The sequence below is a fragment of the Orcinus orca genome, chromosome 4 (genome assembly GCF_937001465.1).
Source record: "Orcinus orca chromosome 4, mOrcOrc1.1, whole genome shotgun sequence".
NCBI classification, from domain to species: domain Eukaryota; kingdom Metazoa; phylum Chordata; class Mammalia; order Artiodactyla; family Delphinidae; genus Orcinus; species Orcinus orca.
In genome coordinates, this window is record NC_064562.1 from 52,776,868 (window position 1) to 52,794,254 (window position 17,387).

Genomic DNA, 17,387 nt, shown 5'->3' on the forward strand with positions numbered 1-17,387 from the left:
CTGTGATAGTGAAAGAAATCACTGAAAGTACTAAAAAGATCTTTAATAAAACACCATTTAACTAGTCTGATGACACTTATTTGTACAAAATAATTATGAACTTTTACTCAATCCTCATTTAAAAATAATAAAGTCTTAAGACCCTTAGATTATCTATATATGTATCTATATCTGTATTTATCTATTCTCCTTAATGTCATTTCAGATATCACATAAGCTTCTACTCAAGAATAATGAAGAGGAAATTCACTTAAACAATATTTTCTCTGGGTTGAAATCTGTTAAAGGAGTTAATCAAGAAAATTTAATCACTAATTTATTTATCCTGATTGCTACCTTTCCTTAGTAATAGCATAATCAAAGATATACTTTGCTAAAATTAAGCCTTATCATCAGAAAGATTATATCCACCCACTACTCAATCTGTTTGATATGAATCATCTATGCTAATTAGCTTATTATATGATGCCAGGCAAGAAATCTTACTTCTTTGGGGCCTCAATTTCCTCATCTGTAAACGTACTTATTCAGTAATTTTTTTTTATAAAGACATCACACACCCGCACCAATCATAATGACTAATTGCAGCACTAATTCTCAAGCAGGGGGCACATGAATATGCCTGGAATGGGGTGAAACAACATGGCTTGGAAAACCCCACCAACCACTCTGATACCAAATGAACTAGATCCTTGCCACTCCAAGTGCGGTCCTGGAACATCAACATCGGCATCACCTGGAAGCTTTTAGAAATGGGAAAACTTGGGCTCCAATGGTACTACTGAATCAGATTCTGGACAGAACCTAAAGCAATTTGTATGTGCATTAAAGTTAGTGAAGCACTGACCTAGCTCTTCTAGCTCTAGCATGTCATAATTCCATGATTTCACAGATGGCTTCCCCAAGGCCAACCAATAAATACATTTATCAGTAGAAAGCCCCCAGGAGAAAGGAATAATAAAGATCGCAGCAGAAATCAACAGCAAATAACACTATTGAGAGAAACCAGTGAAACCCAAAGTTGGCTCTCTGAAAAGATCAACAACATTGACAAATATTTAGCTATACTGACGAAGAGAAAAAGAGAAAAGACTCAAATTACTAAAATCAGAAACGAAGAGGAGACATCACTATTGACCTTACAGAAACAAAAAGGATTATAAGGGAATACTATGGGCAACTGTATGCCAACATATTAGGCAACCTAGATGAAACAATTTCTAAGGACAATTTCTAAGAAAGATAAACTACCTAAACTGACTCAAGAAGAAATAGAAAATCTGAATAGAACTATAATAAGTAAAAATATTAAATTCATAATAAAAAACACACCCCATAAAGAGGCCAAAACCAGATGGCTTCACTACTGAAGTTTACCAAACATTTAAAGAATTACTACCAGTTCTTCACAATTCCAAAAAACAGAGGAAGAGGAAACACTTCCCAACACATTCTATGAGACCAACATTATCTGAGACCAAAATCAGACAAAGACATCATAAGAAAACTACAGATTAGTATCTCTTATTAATATAGATGCAAAGCCCTCAACAAAATACTCGCAAACCAACTCTAGCAACATACAAAAAGGATTATACAATATGACCAAATGGTTTCTTAGATGACACCAAAAGCAAAAACAACAGAAAAAATAAACTGGACTACACTAAAATTAAAAACATTTGCACTTCAAAGGACATCATTCAGGAAAAAAAAAGACAGCCCATAGAATGGGAGGAAAAAATATAAATCAGATCCAGTATCCAGAATATGTAGAGAACTCTTATAATTCAACAATGAAAGACAAATACAGCAAGTCCCCTACATAGGAACCTTCAAGTTGAGAACTTTCAAAGATGCAAACGTGCATTCCCATGTCCAATCATGTAAGTTAGCTCAGACGTCTGTAAGATTACTGTACTGTAAGATTAAAAATGTTTTCCTTATTTTTTGTGTTTGTTTTTTTATGTATTAATGTGAGAAAAGTATTATAAGCCTATTACAGTACAGTACTATATATCTGACTGTGTTAGTTGGACACCTAGGCTAACTTTGTTGGACTTAATGAACAAATTGTACTTACAAGCACGCTCTCAGAACGGAACTTGTTTGTAGGTAGGGGACTTACTATTACCCAGTAAAAAAGAATGAGCAAAGGATTTCAATAGACATTTCTCCAAAGAAATACAAATGGCAGGACTTCCCTGGTGGCACAGTGGTGAAGAATCTGCCTTCCAATGCAGGGTACACAGGTTCAAGCCCTGGTCTAGGAAGATCCCACATGCTGCGGAGCAGCTAAGCCCGTGCACCACAACTACTGAGCCTGCGCACCACAACTACTGCAGCCCATGCGCCTAGAGCCCGTGCTCCGCAACAAGAGAAGCCACCGCAATGAGAAGCCCCTGCACCACAACAAAAAGTAGCCCCCGCTCGCCGCAACTAGAGAAAGCCTGAGAGCAGCAACAAAGACCCAACGCAGCCAAAAATATAAATTAAAAAAAAATATATTGATAATTATTGAAGTTGGGTGATGGAAACGTTAGGGTTTCTTATGCTACTCTACTTTACGTACTTGAAAAATCTTATAATTAAAAATAAAAAAGAGAGGAGCTTCCCTGGTGGCGCAGTGGTTGAGAGTCCTCCTGCTGATGCAGGGGACATGGGTTCGTGCCCCAGTCCAGGAAGATCCCACATGTCGCGGAGCGGCTGGGCCCGTGAGCCATGGCCGCTGAGCCTGCGTGTCGGAGCAGCAGGAGAGGCCACAACAGTGAGAGGCCCGCGAACCAAAAAAAAAAAAAAAAAAAAAGAAAAAAGAGGTTCTGCTTTCTCTTGCTTCAGGACAAGGTTTAACTGCTAGCCTCCAATAAGAGTCTAGTGCTGCTTTCTTCCCTGAACATTACCAATATTCCCCTTTTGATTGGCATTAGCATTGAAATGAGCAAGCTTATTTGGTTATTTAAATTCCAAAACCATTGTCTATGTACTCTTACTTATTCTTCGTCAGGTATTGTGGAACAATAAGAAATTAATCAATTTCTCTATTTATCTAAGCCCTCACTTCCTAACACAGAGCTCCTAAAACCTAGTAATTTCCCAAGTGATAAGGGCATCTTTTGTTATATTTGGTTCTTGTTTCTAGTTCTGAAATAGCTCCAGAGTTAAAGGTATTATAAAAGGAGCATCTTTGTTATTTATAACAAGTCCCTTTCAAACACAGAGTTTATGCTAATGAGGTGAATTTTAGAAAGCCCCTAAGGATGGGAAGGCTGGTTGCCAAGGGGAACCAGTGGTGTGATAAGAGGGTTGGAACTTTCAGCCATTCCCTCCCCCACCTCCAAACCCAGGGAGGGGAGACAGGCTGGAGAAAGAGCTCAAACATCAAAGACCACGATTTACTCAATGATGCCTACATAATGAGGCCTGCATAAAAATCCTCAAGAAAAGTGTTCAGAGAGCTTGTGGTTAGTGAACACATCGAGCTGCTGGGAGGGTGATGTGCCCAGAGAGAGTATGGAAGTTTCATGCTCCTTCCCACATACTTTGCCCTATGCTTCTCTTCCATCTGGCTGTTCTTGAGTTGTGTTCCTTTATAACACACCTGTACTTTAGCAAGTAAACTCTTTCCTTGAGCTGTGTGAGCCAGTCTAGCAAATTATAAAACTTAAGGAGGGGTCATAGAAACCTCTGATTTATAGCTGGTTGGTAAGAAGGACAGGTGACAGCCTAGACTTGTGATTGGCATCTAAAGTGAGGGGGCATCTTGTGGAGTCTGTGTTAACCCCAAGTAGACAGTGTCAGAATTGAACTGGTGTTGGAGAACTGGTGGGTGTGGGAAAACTTCCCCACACATTTAGTGTCAGAAATGTTGTGAGCAATAGAGGAAAACACTTTTCTTTCAGGTATCCATTTCTCTAATCTTTAAAAAATGTCCGTTTCTAATTCCAGCTTGCCCAAGAGTTCCTAAGAAACCACACTTTCTTCTTCTTCACTGCCCTCCCATATCATAATACAATCAATTTTAGTTTGGGAAAGTTTCCCAAACATCTTCAAGTACCTTTACCTGAAGAATTCTGCACCACAGAAGAATACCCAGATTTCTGGGAACATCTAGAAGTTGGGACAATAGTCAGTCTTCTCTGTTTTGATGCAACATAAGAAACTTAGGTGATAAGTACAAATTCAGGAATTCCTTACTCTGCTCAATTTACTCCATAGAAATAAGTTAAATATTAGGGGGCAACACAGTGATCTAGCATAGTTAGATCTCTGATCTAGAAGAGTTAGAGCTGTCTCTCTCATATTCCCTGGGTGATATTGGAGAAATTACAAATTTCTTTATATCTAACCTGTAAGATACTGAGACAGACAATCCTCCATGGACTTCTTGTGCTACTACATGTCTTTATGGGTTGTATCAAGACTGAAAGGCTCTCAATGCTCTTTGACCCAGGCCATTTCTCAGGGTTCTTTATGCAACTGATCATCTTAAGAAAGGAGGCTTTCCTACTGCTTCCTATAAAAACAACGGTTCCCCAAACTGTGTTCCTCAGCTGCAACACTGAACCACAACATGTGTAGCATTTTTCTAAGCAATACAGTGTCTCCCAGGTGCAACTCTGGTGCAAGAGGAACTGACACAAATGTGTTGATGCTCAGACTGCTTGCAGTGTCATGAGAAATAAAGTCTTTTGTCATGTCCTTCACCAGTATCCAAGAAATAGGCTAATTTTTTAGTTTGTAAGTAGAGTAAACCCCAACCTTGACAAAATATAGGAATAATCTCTACCCTTAACTTAACTCCTTGGAATATTGTACACTTGTGCTCCAAATGAGACAACACCAAAAGTAATATAGTTAAAAGCATGATAAATTCCAGTATAGGATTTGAGGCAGACCCTAAATATGAAATTCACAGAAAACATGGAAGAAAGTATTCCAAATGGGGAGAATGGGTATGTGAAGTGAGGTGAAGGAAATAAGAATGGTGTGGGGAGTTCTTCCTGGGGAGAACTGGAAAACAGGAAAGGTAAAGTCAAATGACAGGTCTCTAAAACTAGACCTGCATATCCAGGAAGCAGGCAATGGGAACCAATGTAGATTTTGAGCAGGGAAGTCACATGATTAGAACTTTGTTTCAGGATGATTAGTCTGAAAGGTTTATGCAAAGAGAATCTGAAGAAGTTGGGGGAGAGGATCAAAATGGCTTCACTTGAAGAACTGGACCTGTTAAGGATACAGAGGAGTCGAGAATAACCTAAAGTTTTTGCCCTGTGAGCCTCGAATACTGTGCTGAAAATGGAAATGAAAAAAACTGAATAACTGTTTTGGAAGTAAGGGGTAAAATCAGCTTGGCTTTGGATACAATAAAGGATACAATGATGTAGAAGCATTTGAAACATAATTTTCATCACATAGTTGTAAATACAAACTAAAGTTTGGGTTGGGATAATCACTAGCCAAGGGATAATACCAATGATTAGAAATAAGATGTTTCCATCAGAGGAGATGGTTTAAAGAGAAATAGACGGATGCAAGGTAACTGGCCTTTAAAGGGTACCAACAATTATAGGCTAGGAACAGAACACAACATACTGGCATTGCTGGAAGAGCTCTTTTGCTTATATCTTGGTAGCTAGAGCTGAAATGGATATACACCAGGGAGGCACTACGGGATACTGGACTATCTTTCAAATTAAAGGTCACAACCCCTTAGTCGGGTATAAAAATCGATTTAGTATGTCCTACAGTGTAAGGTTATACGTTGTTTCATGAAACTTTTGTTCTAGATATTTAGAAATAAATGATGTGTGTATGGAATTTTGATGAAAAAGTATTTTTGAGAGCCAACTAGGTTTGAACTTTGGTATAGTGGTTAACAGCACAAGCTCTGGAGCTAGTCTGTTGGACTTTGAACTCTACTTGAACTCTTCCCCTGGCTGTGTAACCCTAGGCAAGTTCCTTTTCTCTTTTCTTTCATTTTTTTTTGCACTTATTATTTTGAGACAATTATAGATTCACATACAGTTGTAAGAAATAGAGAGATATTGTGTACCCTTAACCTAGTTCCCCCAAAGGTAACATCTTGAAAAACTAGAGTAACTTATCACAACCAGGATATGACACTGAACTGTATCACAAGGATCCCTCACTTTGACCTTTTACAGCCCACAAGCACTTCCCTCCTGTCTCCTACCCCCTTATAATCCATAGCGACTAATCTGTTTTCCATTTCTGCAGTGCTGTCATTTCAAGAATGTTATATAAATGGAATCATACAGTATGTAACTTTTAAAATTGGCTTTTTTTCACTCAGCATAGCTCATGAGGGATCCATCTAGGTTATCAATAGTTCGTTCCTTTTTATTGCTGAGTAGTAATCCACTGGGGAAGTTTCTTAACTCTGTAGACCTTACTTCCTTCATCCATAAGATAATGATAGGGTTTTGAAGATTAAACAAGTTCATGTATGTTAATCATTTAGAAATGCTTGGGATGTACTAAGAATAAAAAATTGTGGGACTTCCCTGGTGGCACAGTGGTTAAGAATCTGCCTGCCAATTTAGGGGACACAGGTCGAGCCCTGGTCTGGGAAGATCCCACATGCCGCAGAGCAACTAAGCCCGTGTGCCACAACTACTGAGCCTGCGCTCTAGAGCCCACGAGCCTAGAGCCCATGCTCTGCAATAAGAAAAGCCACAGCAATGAGCAGCCTGTGCACTGTGACGAAGAGTAGCCCCTGCTCGCCACAGCTAGAGAAAGCCAACGCACAACAACAAAGGCCCAACACAGCCAAAAATAAATAAATAAAAACAATTTTTTTAAAAAGAATAAAAAATTGTTAGCTATCAAAATTATTATGGTCCTCCATAAGTAACTTTAAAATTTTTATTTAATTTAAAATAAACCTTCATTGAATGTCTATATGATACAGTGCTAGATGCTAAGAAAATTTCTTAGATATGTTTCTTCCATTTTTCAGAACGGTGGACATCAAGTCTCAACTCACAAAATATATCAAGGAACCAGTAAGCCATCTTGATGAGGTATTATTTCATACAAGTTATATTATTTCCCTAATTCAAGTAATGTCCCAGCCACTCCAATGCTCAGAGAGATGAGTAATCTGGGCAACTGCAAGTTCACATAATCGGTTTAAAAGGTTTGTAGTAAGTACAGATAGGAATTCAATATTTATTGAGAAGCTAAAGGTAGTAAACCATGTGCTTTTATTATTTCATTTAATCTTCATAATTTTCTAGTGAGTTTCAAAACTTTTAGACCTAAATTAATAGCATATAATGAGATGAGATGTGATCAATGTTGTAAGCATGATACGATTCCACCCTAAGAAGACATTTCATATTCTACCAGACGGGAGTTACAGACACATTGACTGTAAAACCAACTATCACTGTAAGAAATCAGTTCACCAGAAAAACCTTCAATCTTGCCAAAATCAAAACAAAATAAAAGAAAAACCAAACCCCAAAGTTAACAGTTCAAATCTGTGACCTCCTAGAGTTTGTTATTTTAAAAAGCAGATTTTCAGGAGGCTGGAAGCCAGTGTTAACACATTTCCTATTAAAAAGCCACCTCTTATGACACAACCATAACAACAGATAAGAAACAGAATTAAAACAGCTCAGCAGTGAAGGTCTCCTGACAAGATCTGAGCCTACATACATCAGCAGCTTTCTCCGGTTCGGACTGCAGGCTCCTCCCCAGACCCTGAGCTGCTCTGGGTATTACATGTGGATAATACTCCATAACTCATGTTCATTCTTGTTACAAGTACTCATTTACAAAAACTCTAAGTTATGTAAACAGTAAAATTCTAGCATTTCATATAACTGAAATGAGAAGAGATGTAGAAAATTGTATAAAAAAGACAAGGATGAAATGACTCAAAAAAAGTTAACAAGTAAAAGCCATTTTCCTTCCCCCTTCCTTCCCCTTCTGACTTTATTTTTTTAAGCTATATTCCAGAAAGACTTTTCTATAAGTAAGTTCTTGGCCAACATTACCATATACCACTTTACTGGTAATCTACTAAGATTATCAAAGTAACACGATTTACATCTTCTTACATGCACCCCTATGTTCATAGCAGCACTATTTACAATAGCCAAGACATGGAAACAACCTAAATGTCCAGCAACAGATGAATGGATAAAGAAGATGTGGCACATATATACAATGGAATACTATTCAGCCATAAAAATGAACAAAATAATGCCATTTGCAGCAACATGGATGTAACTAGAGATTATCATACTAAGTGAAGTAAGTCAGAGAGAGAAAGACATACCATATGATATCACTTATATGTGGAATCTAAAATATGACACAAATGAACTTGTCTATGAAACAGAATCAGGGACATAGAGAGCAGTCTGGTGGTTGCCAATGGGGAGGGGGTGTGGGGAGGAATGAACTGGGAGTTTGGGATTAGCGAATGCAAATGGGTATATACAGAATGGATAAACAACAAGGTCCTACCGTATAGCACAGGGAACTATGTTCAATATCCTGTGATTAACCATAATGGAAAAGAATATGAAAAAGAATGTATATAAGTGTATAAGTGAGTCACTTCACTGTACAGCAGTAATTAATACAACATTGTAATTCAACTATACTATAATAAAAAAAATTCACACATCTTCTGGGGGTTTCCCTTTTTGATTTCACCTATGACAATCATTCACAAAAATTCCAGCAAAAAGAAATGAAAAGGAGGAGGCTGACTCTTAGAGTAGGCTTGATTCTTGCAGTAGTACCTTGTATCAAAGAAATAGAATTTTGCCAGGGCTAAGTCATAGGGAAGAAGTTTCTAAGAAGGGCACAGATTTGTTGGCCTATATGCAGCATTTTTCTTTAGTACGTAGTCTATTAAAGGAATCAAAACCTTAAACCTATCTAGTGCCTGGTAAATAATAATAATAATGATAATGGCAGCTAACATCAGTACTCACTGAATGAATCAACACTGTCCTCTTTTCTTTCTTGTCTATGAACTGTCAATCAACTAGACAATACTGATCTGCCTTTTCATCAAAATACATGTAACTAATTATATTAAAAGTAGAATCAAAGATGGAATAAAAAGATAGTTTGACTATAGGAAATGAGATGAAACTCAGGATAATTTACTCATTCAAAGTAAAGTGCTGAAGAAGAAACTATTGGGCATCACTGGAGAGAGAAAACTGCCTTAGTTTTTTGTCTGGTGTGACCAAATCTACGGAGGACAATACTGCCCTAAGCTTGATACGAATACCAAGAAGTTTAAGACAATCTCTGCTCTCAAGGATTTTACACTTTAACTAGGAATGTAAACACACAAGAATTAGAGAACAAGTAAAAAGCCTTAGGCTCCAAGTTCTGCAGGATTTGAATGAATGGAGAAATGAACTGGGCCAAAGCTGTCAGGGAGCGCTTCACAGAGCTCTCATCTAGACTAAATGGGGATGTAGGGGGCACAGGGGGAGGGAGAAGGGAAGTAAATGCTCCGGGTGGGATGTCACAGGAACAACGCAGGAGAGGAGGCTGAGGTCAGCTCATGCAGTCAGTGAAAAGGCCAGTGTGGACAGAGTGGTGGGTGTGCGTGTGCTAGGAGAGCATACACTGAAGCTGGGGGACTTGTAGGTGCCCAGCCAAAGTGGGAGAATGTAAAATGATAAAGTGGAGCCAAACTTCAATTTTTCTATCTTTATTATAAAATGTGTAAATCACCTTGAGATCCCTAAAGTTAGGTGCCAATTATAGAAGAAATAATTATCGGTTTGGGGAACCTTCATGCATTTGAACATATGTGCTACTTTTCAAGGTAATTCCACCAGAAAGGAATGCTATTACATGACCAAGCTCAAAATGACTTAATGTTCTGGGAAATCTACAAATCAGAGCAACATTCCATGTACTTGAAGTTCCTGGGATCTGTTTGTTTTTAAACTGCTTGTTCATGGTAATACATATAGATATATATATTTCTTTTCATGAATGATAAAAAATTTACATCTTCCTAACACATGAAAAAACAGCCATAGAAAAATGATATAATCTTGAAATAAAGTCCCCTTTGAACATATTAGTATCTTAAAGGAACAGCATTAACATATATTAATCCCACTTTACTTGGAACCAGAAAGATAAAGATTTTTAAATGCAAGACTCTGAAAACCTAATCCTGTGCGAAGTACCTGCATGGAAAATCTGGTGAATATGCTTACTGCTCCAGTTACAGTCATGGGAAATAAAACCTAAAGCGGACACTTCCTCTTATGGAAAACAATCAAAAGGTGGTTAGAAGATTAAAAAAAAAAAGAAAAGAAAAAGAAAACTGAAAGATGTTGGTGTGGCACGCACCTTCTGTATCATCGCGCATTTGCTCCACCAAATCTGTCAAATCCTCCCAAGAGTCTTTGCAAACAGCAAAAAGAAAGGAAAAGAAAGATAAAATGTCATGCAAGCCAAGAAAGAAAAGTGTTATTAAAAACAAGGTTTCAAAAGGGATAACTGAAAGGGAGATGCCTAGAACTCTTTGGGCTTAACTCAGAGATTAGCAGTGAAAAGCGCTGGGAACATACCCAAAGAGGAATGTGACACTAACCGAGCAGAAATATCAACTATGACTATTAATAGGTCTCAAAGCTAAGATTAATAATTTCAAGGCTTCTAATTTCACAGATTTTCTATGGGATCTGTATATCCCATAAATAACAGACTTTATTTTCCCACTGAAAATCAAGATGAGACTCTGTATTCTAGAGTACACAACACTGACCTCATTCAGTATTTCTTTTGATCCCTTCAGTGAAGCTAAAAAAACATGTGGAATGTTTTTTAGACTCAGGCCAAATATCATGATGCAAAACTAGTGACTTTTCCTAAAACAACCAAAGAATACCCTAAATACCTTTCCCAAGCCTTCCACCCAAACAGCTCTCCTTCCCCCAAACAAAAATAAAGGAAAAGTTGCTGTTTTGAAGATAAATCACTTATAATTCAAAAAAGACAGATGTTTATTCAGTTAAAAGTATAGTACTCTCTCTCCCCTCTTACTATAAACTCAGTGTTCTTGTATACAGAATATTCCATGTGAGACAAAAGGACACAGATGTCACGATTAAAAATATAATAGATACTTTATTATAGTGTCTTCTAATAGTGTCTTAAAGCTGTAAGATCATTATCTGTTCTGAAATGAATTTTGAGAACCTATAGAAATTTTTTAAAAAATGGATTAGGTTCATCCTTCAGTAACTCTGAAACCATGGTATTATACACAACTGCAATATTCATAATTAAACCCACCAAATCATGTGAATTTTATATGTGTAAATACGCAAATACAAATAAAGGTAAGTTCTCAGAGGATGAAGCATAACAGAAACGAGAAAATGGGCAAAGAATACTTTGCCCATGACAAGCCCTCTTTCTTGAAAAATTTATCATGGAAGCCAGCATAGGGTCTGAAGCAATAACTTGGAGTAATGATCCAGAAAAAGAATTTATCATTTGTCCTACTCACTAGTTCATTATATTAACACTGTAATTAAACTGGTCAACTTTGGTTCTCACGTGGCACAGTGATTTTCAAGTGGAATGTAAGCATTCATTCTAATGTGAAATATATGTTCAGTTATCCTGTAAAGACGTGCAAAAAACCCCACAAATATATAAAAAGTTAAAATTTAAATTCAGAAAACAGGGAAGCAGATGGGGATCTAGTAAAGTGATATGTGATTAAAATGGAACTTTTTTGAAAACTACATATATAGAGATTATTGGTTAGGTCAGACACAAAGATAGGCAATATAAAAAGTAATATAAAAGGTAATATAAAAAGAATGCAAGTACCTATACCCTATTACACTTGTACCGTTCCCCAATTCAAAAGTTTAGAAATCAATGACTTAGAAAACCAAGCACAGGAGTACAGCTCAGAGAACCAGGATTAAATTCCTAACTTCTGTCAACATCCCAAGCAAGTCACTTTATAAACAGAGGTAGGAGAACATGATAGTTCAGAGAACAGACTCAGGAGCTGGAACACCCGGGCTCACGTCCCAGCTCCACCCCTTACTGTTTGTATGACCTTGGTCCAGGTACTTCATCTGTTTTTCCTCAGTCAGTTTCCTCATCTATAAACCATGGACAAGAGGATTACCTATCTTACAGCCCTGCTGCAAGGAGTAAAAAGAGTAAATACAGGTCCAAAATCTTTTAGCTGAATATTTTCTGGCCAAATGTATTCTGAAAGGCAGAATTTTATTTTTTTTAGAAAGGTAAAACGGCATATACTGAGGCCAACATGTAGAACCAGCAGGGCCTGAGACAGCACTTCACAAGCAAGCACATCAGCATTTCTGCAGGACACATATGGATATTCAGATTAAATAGGATAAAGACTATAAATAGCCTGAAGTAAATTCAGGTCATGTTTTAGCATCAAATGAGTTCAGGCAAATTTATGAAAAATGCTTTTGGCTTTAAGAGCTTTTTTTTGGATTTATGTCTAGAACACTTAGAAAGTATCTCATACAGAAAAAGCACAATATTATTATTTTACAATGAATTTGTGTTAAAAGACATCATATATATATATTTGCATATATGATTTTCAAGTATAATCCTCTGAAAATATAATATGCTACAGATTTATATTATGTAGGATTATAGATTCGTAAGAATATTCTTTTAACGATCATGTTAGTTTGCCATACAGACTTGCCATGTGACCTTGTGAAAATCCGTAAGGTGACTTCCTATTTTATTCTTCATTTCTTTAACTAAAAACTACATTTGTCACCTAATAAAAGTCTACTCTATTAAAGCAAAATATAAAGAAACTCCAAGATTTGTGCAAAGAAGAGCTCAGGAAAGTGAATTTCTAGTTGGAAATGGGTGTGGGTACAAGGGATCTCTCTGATTTTCCCCTTGGCATGGGCCACCTAGAGCACTTTTCTGTTCCAACCAGACATATTTTGTTTTGTTTCTAAAACAACATTTAAAATTATGAGTGTCAGAGTGATGGAATCAATTTAAAAGAGCCCTCCTCCCCAGAAAGGTAAAAGGTATGTTTTCTCCTTTTAAAGTTGTTACCCACTTTACCTTGGCATGCTCACAGTTTTATTGTAATAAAGAATGGATACCATAATGCTCTTTTATAACCCCCAAAGAAGGATTTATAAAAGATTTTTAAAAATTGTGCCCTCTGGAATATGTTCAAATTATTAAAACAACAACAATAAAAACAAAAGTATGTAATACATGAATCAAAGAGGTGGGTGGCAGCATGACCAACTCTTCTCTTTCCCAGAACATTTCCTTTTTCTAGGGATAATACTTTGTTGACTTGAGCATGTTTTGCCTGGTCTAAAAAACTATATTACCTTTAATTTGTATCATAATACATATTCACAAATTGCAAAGAAGCATAATCTAAAGTCTTGCTGGTTGATACAAAAGATAGGTCTGGATTAAAATTTTGCTCTAGATAATGCATAGTGCAGAGCTGTAGCAATCAGAATTGTGCCAGATGTGCACTATATTAAAGTGAATGGTAAAGGGGAGCTTCCAAAGTTACTCTGGCTAAACAGACAGCCTCAGTTCACTCAAAACACTGACTCATAAGGAAAGGAGTGCATACCTTATAAATGCCAAGTGGATTGTCACAGGGTGTGGTGCCATGAGACCAATGCAATGTCAGGACCACCACTCCACTCTAAACGCTTGGATTTAAAGCAGTTAAAAATGCTGCTCCTAACAGACTCTATCGTCTTATTTTTAAGATGCATATGAACAAAGACATCTTTTAAAGTCAAGAGACAAGAGACAGGCTGGAACTATACAAAGGCCCTGAATTAGGAAGCATAGGTTATTTGAGGTTCACTGAACCATTTCCTGGCTAAACATGGAGACTAATTTACTTAGCTCTGGAAATATTTAATTAGGTGGTACTGTAAAATAGTTGTTCTTACGGTACGTGGTGACTCAATGGTGATGCAGTGTGGTCTGGTAAAAGAGGGCCTAGCTTTGACACTGGACCCTGCATAGCTACTTCTTTTTTCTCTCCATGAGGGAGAGCTGAAGCTCCATCCCTCCTGAGAAGCACTGGAATAGACTCAAAGTGCTTCTCCATTGTTTATGTACCCAGGCTTGTGAGATCTCTCTTCTCGATATGTTCTCTCTTCAGGAGTATTATTACTATAGACAAGGGAGTTGCAGTCAAGTTTAGAGACAAAAGCAACCAAGTTACACTGTCTCCTTGAGGCTAGGTGTCTTTGATTTAGAGTGTTACTTTTAAAAAGTTTACTAGAGTTTCTTGAGAGTTTCTTGAGGGGACAGCCTTCCTGAAGCCCCAACCACTGATCACAAATAACTCTGAAGGACTGTTGTGAAAGTGAATGTTAATTAATTTAAAGTACTTAGCAAATCACAGGTACTCAATGTCAACTTTACATTTGTAAGAAACCAATATGTGCCCTGTATTTTGATTTGGCTACAAACTGGAGTCCTCTTAAGTATATTTGCCATAATTATTCAAAGGAAATAGAGGTAATGGGATTGGGAAAACAAACAAACAAACAAACAAAAAAACTAAACTAACTATTAAACACAGGGAAAGAACATAAGTCAATGTAAGTAGAACAAGGACAAATTTAGCAGCTGAGACACTGTTAAACAATAATATAATTAGGTTGGTAACCTAATAATAAATATTAGCAGAGGAACTGTCAAGCTAACTTAAAAAAAATGCTAAGAGGTCCTGCTATAATAAACCAGTAATTTAGGCCAAGGTCTATCTTCTCCTCAAAGTATAATAAAAAACAAAAATATCTGCAAAGAAATACAAATGGTCCTGGAAAAGGTAATATTAAGTTACTGTCGGGCTTCCCTGGTGGCGCAGTGGTTGAGAGTCCGCCTGCCGATGCAGGGGACACGGGCTCGTGCCCCGGTCCGGGAAGATCCCACGTGCCGTGGAGCAGTTGGGCCCGTGAGCCATGGCCGCTGAGCCTGCGCATCCGGAGCCTGTGCTCCGCAACGGGAGAGGCCACAACAGTGAGAGGCCCGCGTACCACCAAAAAAAAAAAAAAAAAAAAAAAAAGTTACTGTGACACTGTGATTTATAATAAGAAATATATCTTTGGTTTTCATGCCCAGTCCCTGACAGAGGCCTCCTGAAACCGTATAAATTCCTAAGTGCTAAGAACAGTAGGAGCATCTTTTGTTCTAATCAGGTGACTCTGGGTGGCTCCTGAATGGGATCTGGTTCCCATCATTAGAAGCTTGGAATTATCAGCAACACTCCCCCACCTCTCTGAAGAGACGAGAGGGGCTGAAAATGGAGTTAAAAATTGGCCTTATCCACGTGAGGAAGCCTCCTTAAAATCCCAATAGTATGGGGTTTGAAAGCTTTCAGGTTGGTGAACACATTCACACACGGGGAGGGTGATGCATTCCAACTAGACAGGGACAGAAGCTCCTGCGCTCTGGGCCCTCCCAGACCTCACCCTACGTATCCCTTCATCTGGCTGTGCATCTGTTTCCTTTATCATATCCTCTAATAAACTGGCAAACGTTAAGTTAAGTGTTTCCCTGAGTTCTGTGAGCTCTTTAGCAAATAACTGAATATAAGAGAGAGGTCATGGGAATCTGTGATTTGTAGCCCAGCCAGAGAGAAGTGGTGGGTGACCTGGGGCCCTACAACTTGCATTTGGCAGCTGAAGTGTTATGGTTGTGGGCTGGGAGGGAACAGTCTTGAGGGTCTGAGCCTTTGATCTGTGGGTTCTGATGTTATCTCCAGGTAGACAGAGTCAGAAAGGAGTTAAATTGTGGGACACCCAGCTGGTGTCATGGAATTGCTTGGTATTGGGAAAAATCCCACACATTTGGTGACAAGAAGTGTCAGAAGTGAAGTGTTCTGTGTGAAAGTAAAAGAGAGACACAAGAGGAGGAATGCAGGTTTTTCCAATACAGCTATCAACATTTGAGCCGTTTAATATTTGCTGAGCACGAACGGGGAGCACAGGGCTTTACTAAGGCAGTTAGGACAGTTAATCTGTACAGAAGAGACAAAGATGAAATATCCACAGACACTGCCCTTGAGGAGAACTATGTAACTATGACACAAGGTAAAAAGGGATTGGTATTAGATAAAACAGATTCCTAAGTCAGGTGAGCAGCTAGGTGACACAGGGCCTGACGGGGAGTGAGGGGATGAAAAAAAGGGGCCTCCACTGCATCAGAAGACCCTTTGCCCTCTTGCCTGAATGGCTGCAATGGCAGAAAATAACGTCTCTGACTAACTGGACCTCAACTGGGTAGCTGCTGCCCATAAAAGAGGACACTGTGAAATTCTCAGATAACACAGAGTACATCTCATACATACCCTAAGTTTTACAGCTCTTGGAGAAAGAAAAAAGAAATTCCAGCAGCCTTTTCATTGTAGAAAGTAAACCATAGCAATCTTAGAGAAGTGTGAAATTTCTCACTGTACAATCAACAGTAAAACTCATTCTCTTCTGCTAGGACATTGTCACTAGCTCAAAGAACCCCCCCCCCCAAAAAAAAACAGATAAAACATTATCATGCAGTTTGCAGCTGCTGAATCAACTGTCCTAAAACCCCACAACTGTTTCCTTTGAAAGTTCAGATTTTAATAGTGTGGGAAACCACAACCAACTGCAGTGGCAAAAGATGAAAATGAGTTGCAAAGAAGCAGCCAAAACGAAAATTCATGATACCATGGCATTAAATTTTTTTTTAATGTTTACTGCAGCTTGGAAATGTGTATTAAAAAAGTAAAATGTATTTGACCCAGAAATTCCACTTCTAAAAATGAAATTGTTCAAGTGAAAAGTGTTCAATTTATAAATATAATGATGTACCAAAACTGTTTGGGGTAGCCTAATTTTGAAATAACCTAAATATCTATAATAAGGGAGTAAAGAAATCATGGCACATCCAAACAAGTGAAGACATTAAATGAGGCAGCAGAGATTTCTATTTACTGAAGTGGAGAGAAGAACGGCAGGTCACACAAGACAGGTATGTGATGACCTTACATGCATAAAATTGTGCGAGTTTGTAAACGAACCACATGTGTATATATTAAAAAAGAGAATCAGGTTGCTAGAACTTACCAGTGGTTACTGATAGGTGCTAGAATTTTAGGTGAATTCTACTGTTTTATATATTTTTACTTGTCTGTATTCTGTGACTCTTAAATGCGAGTATATTATACAACTTTAAAAATAAAGTTGTTTTCACTAAAATTCATATATATATATATATATATAATTCTAAATATATTTTTCTAAGAGAACCCCAGTATTTTCAATATGCTGATATAATATTTTTTTATTGGGGGAAATTTAATT

The 17,387-nt window shown here is 37.7% G+C and overlaps 1 protein-coding gene across 11 annotated transcripts in view; it reads right to left on the reverse strand.

Annotated features, from left to right (window-relative positions):
* RUFY3 (RUN and FYVE domain containing 3) overlaps nucleotides 1-17,387 on the reverse strand; it is an 84,869-nt gene that overhangs the window by 42,190 nt on the left and 25,292 nt on the right. For 2 of the 11 annotated variants that reach the window (XM_033412511.2, XM_004283577.4), the window contains exon 2: nucleotides 10,369-10,422. The exons of the other annotated variants lie outside the window; for them this stretch is intronic. In XM_033412511.2, coding sequence (XP_033268402.1) covers nucleotides 10,369-10,422 — 54 coding nt within the window. The remainder of the gene's footprint in view (nucleotides 1-10,368; nucleotides 10,423-17,387) is intronic. 11 annotated transcript variants of the gene reach the window in all.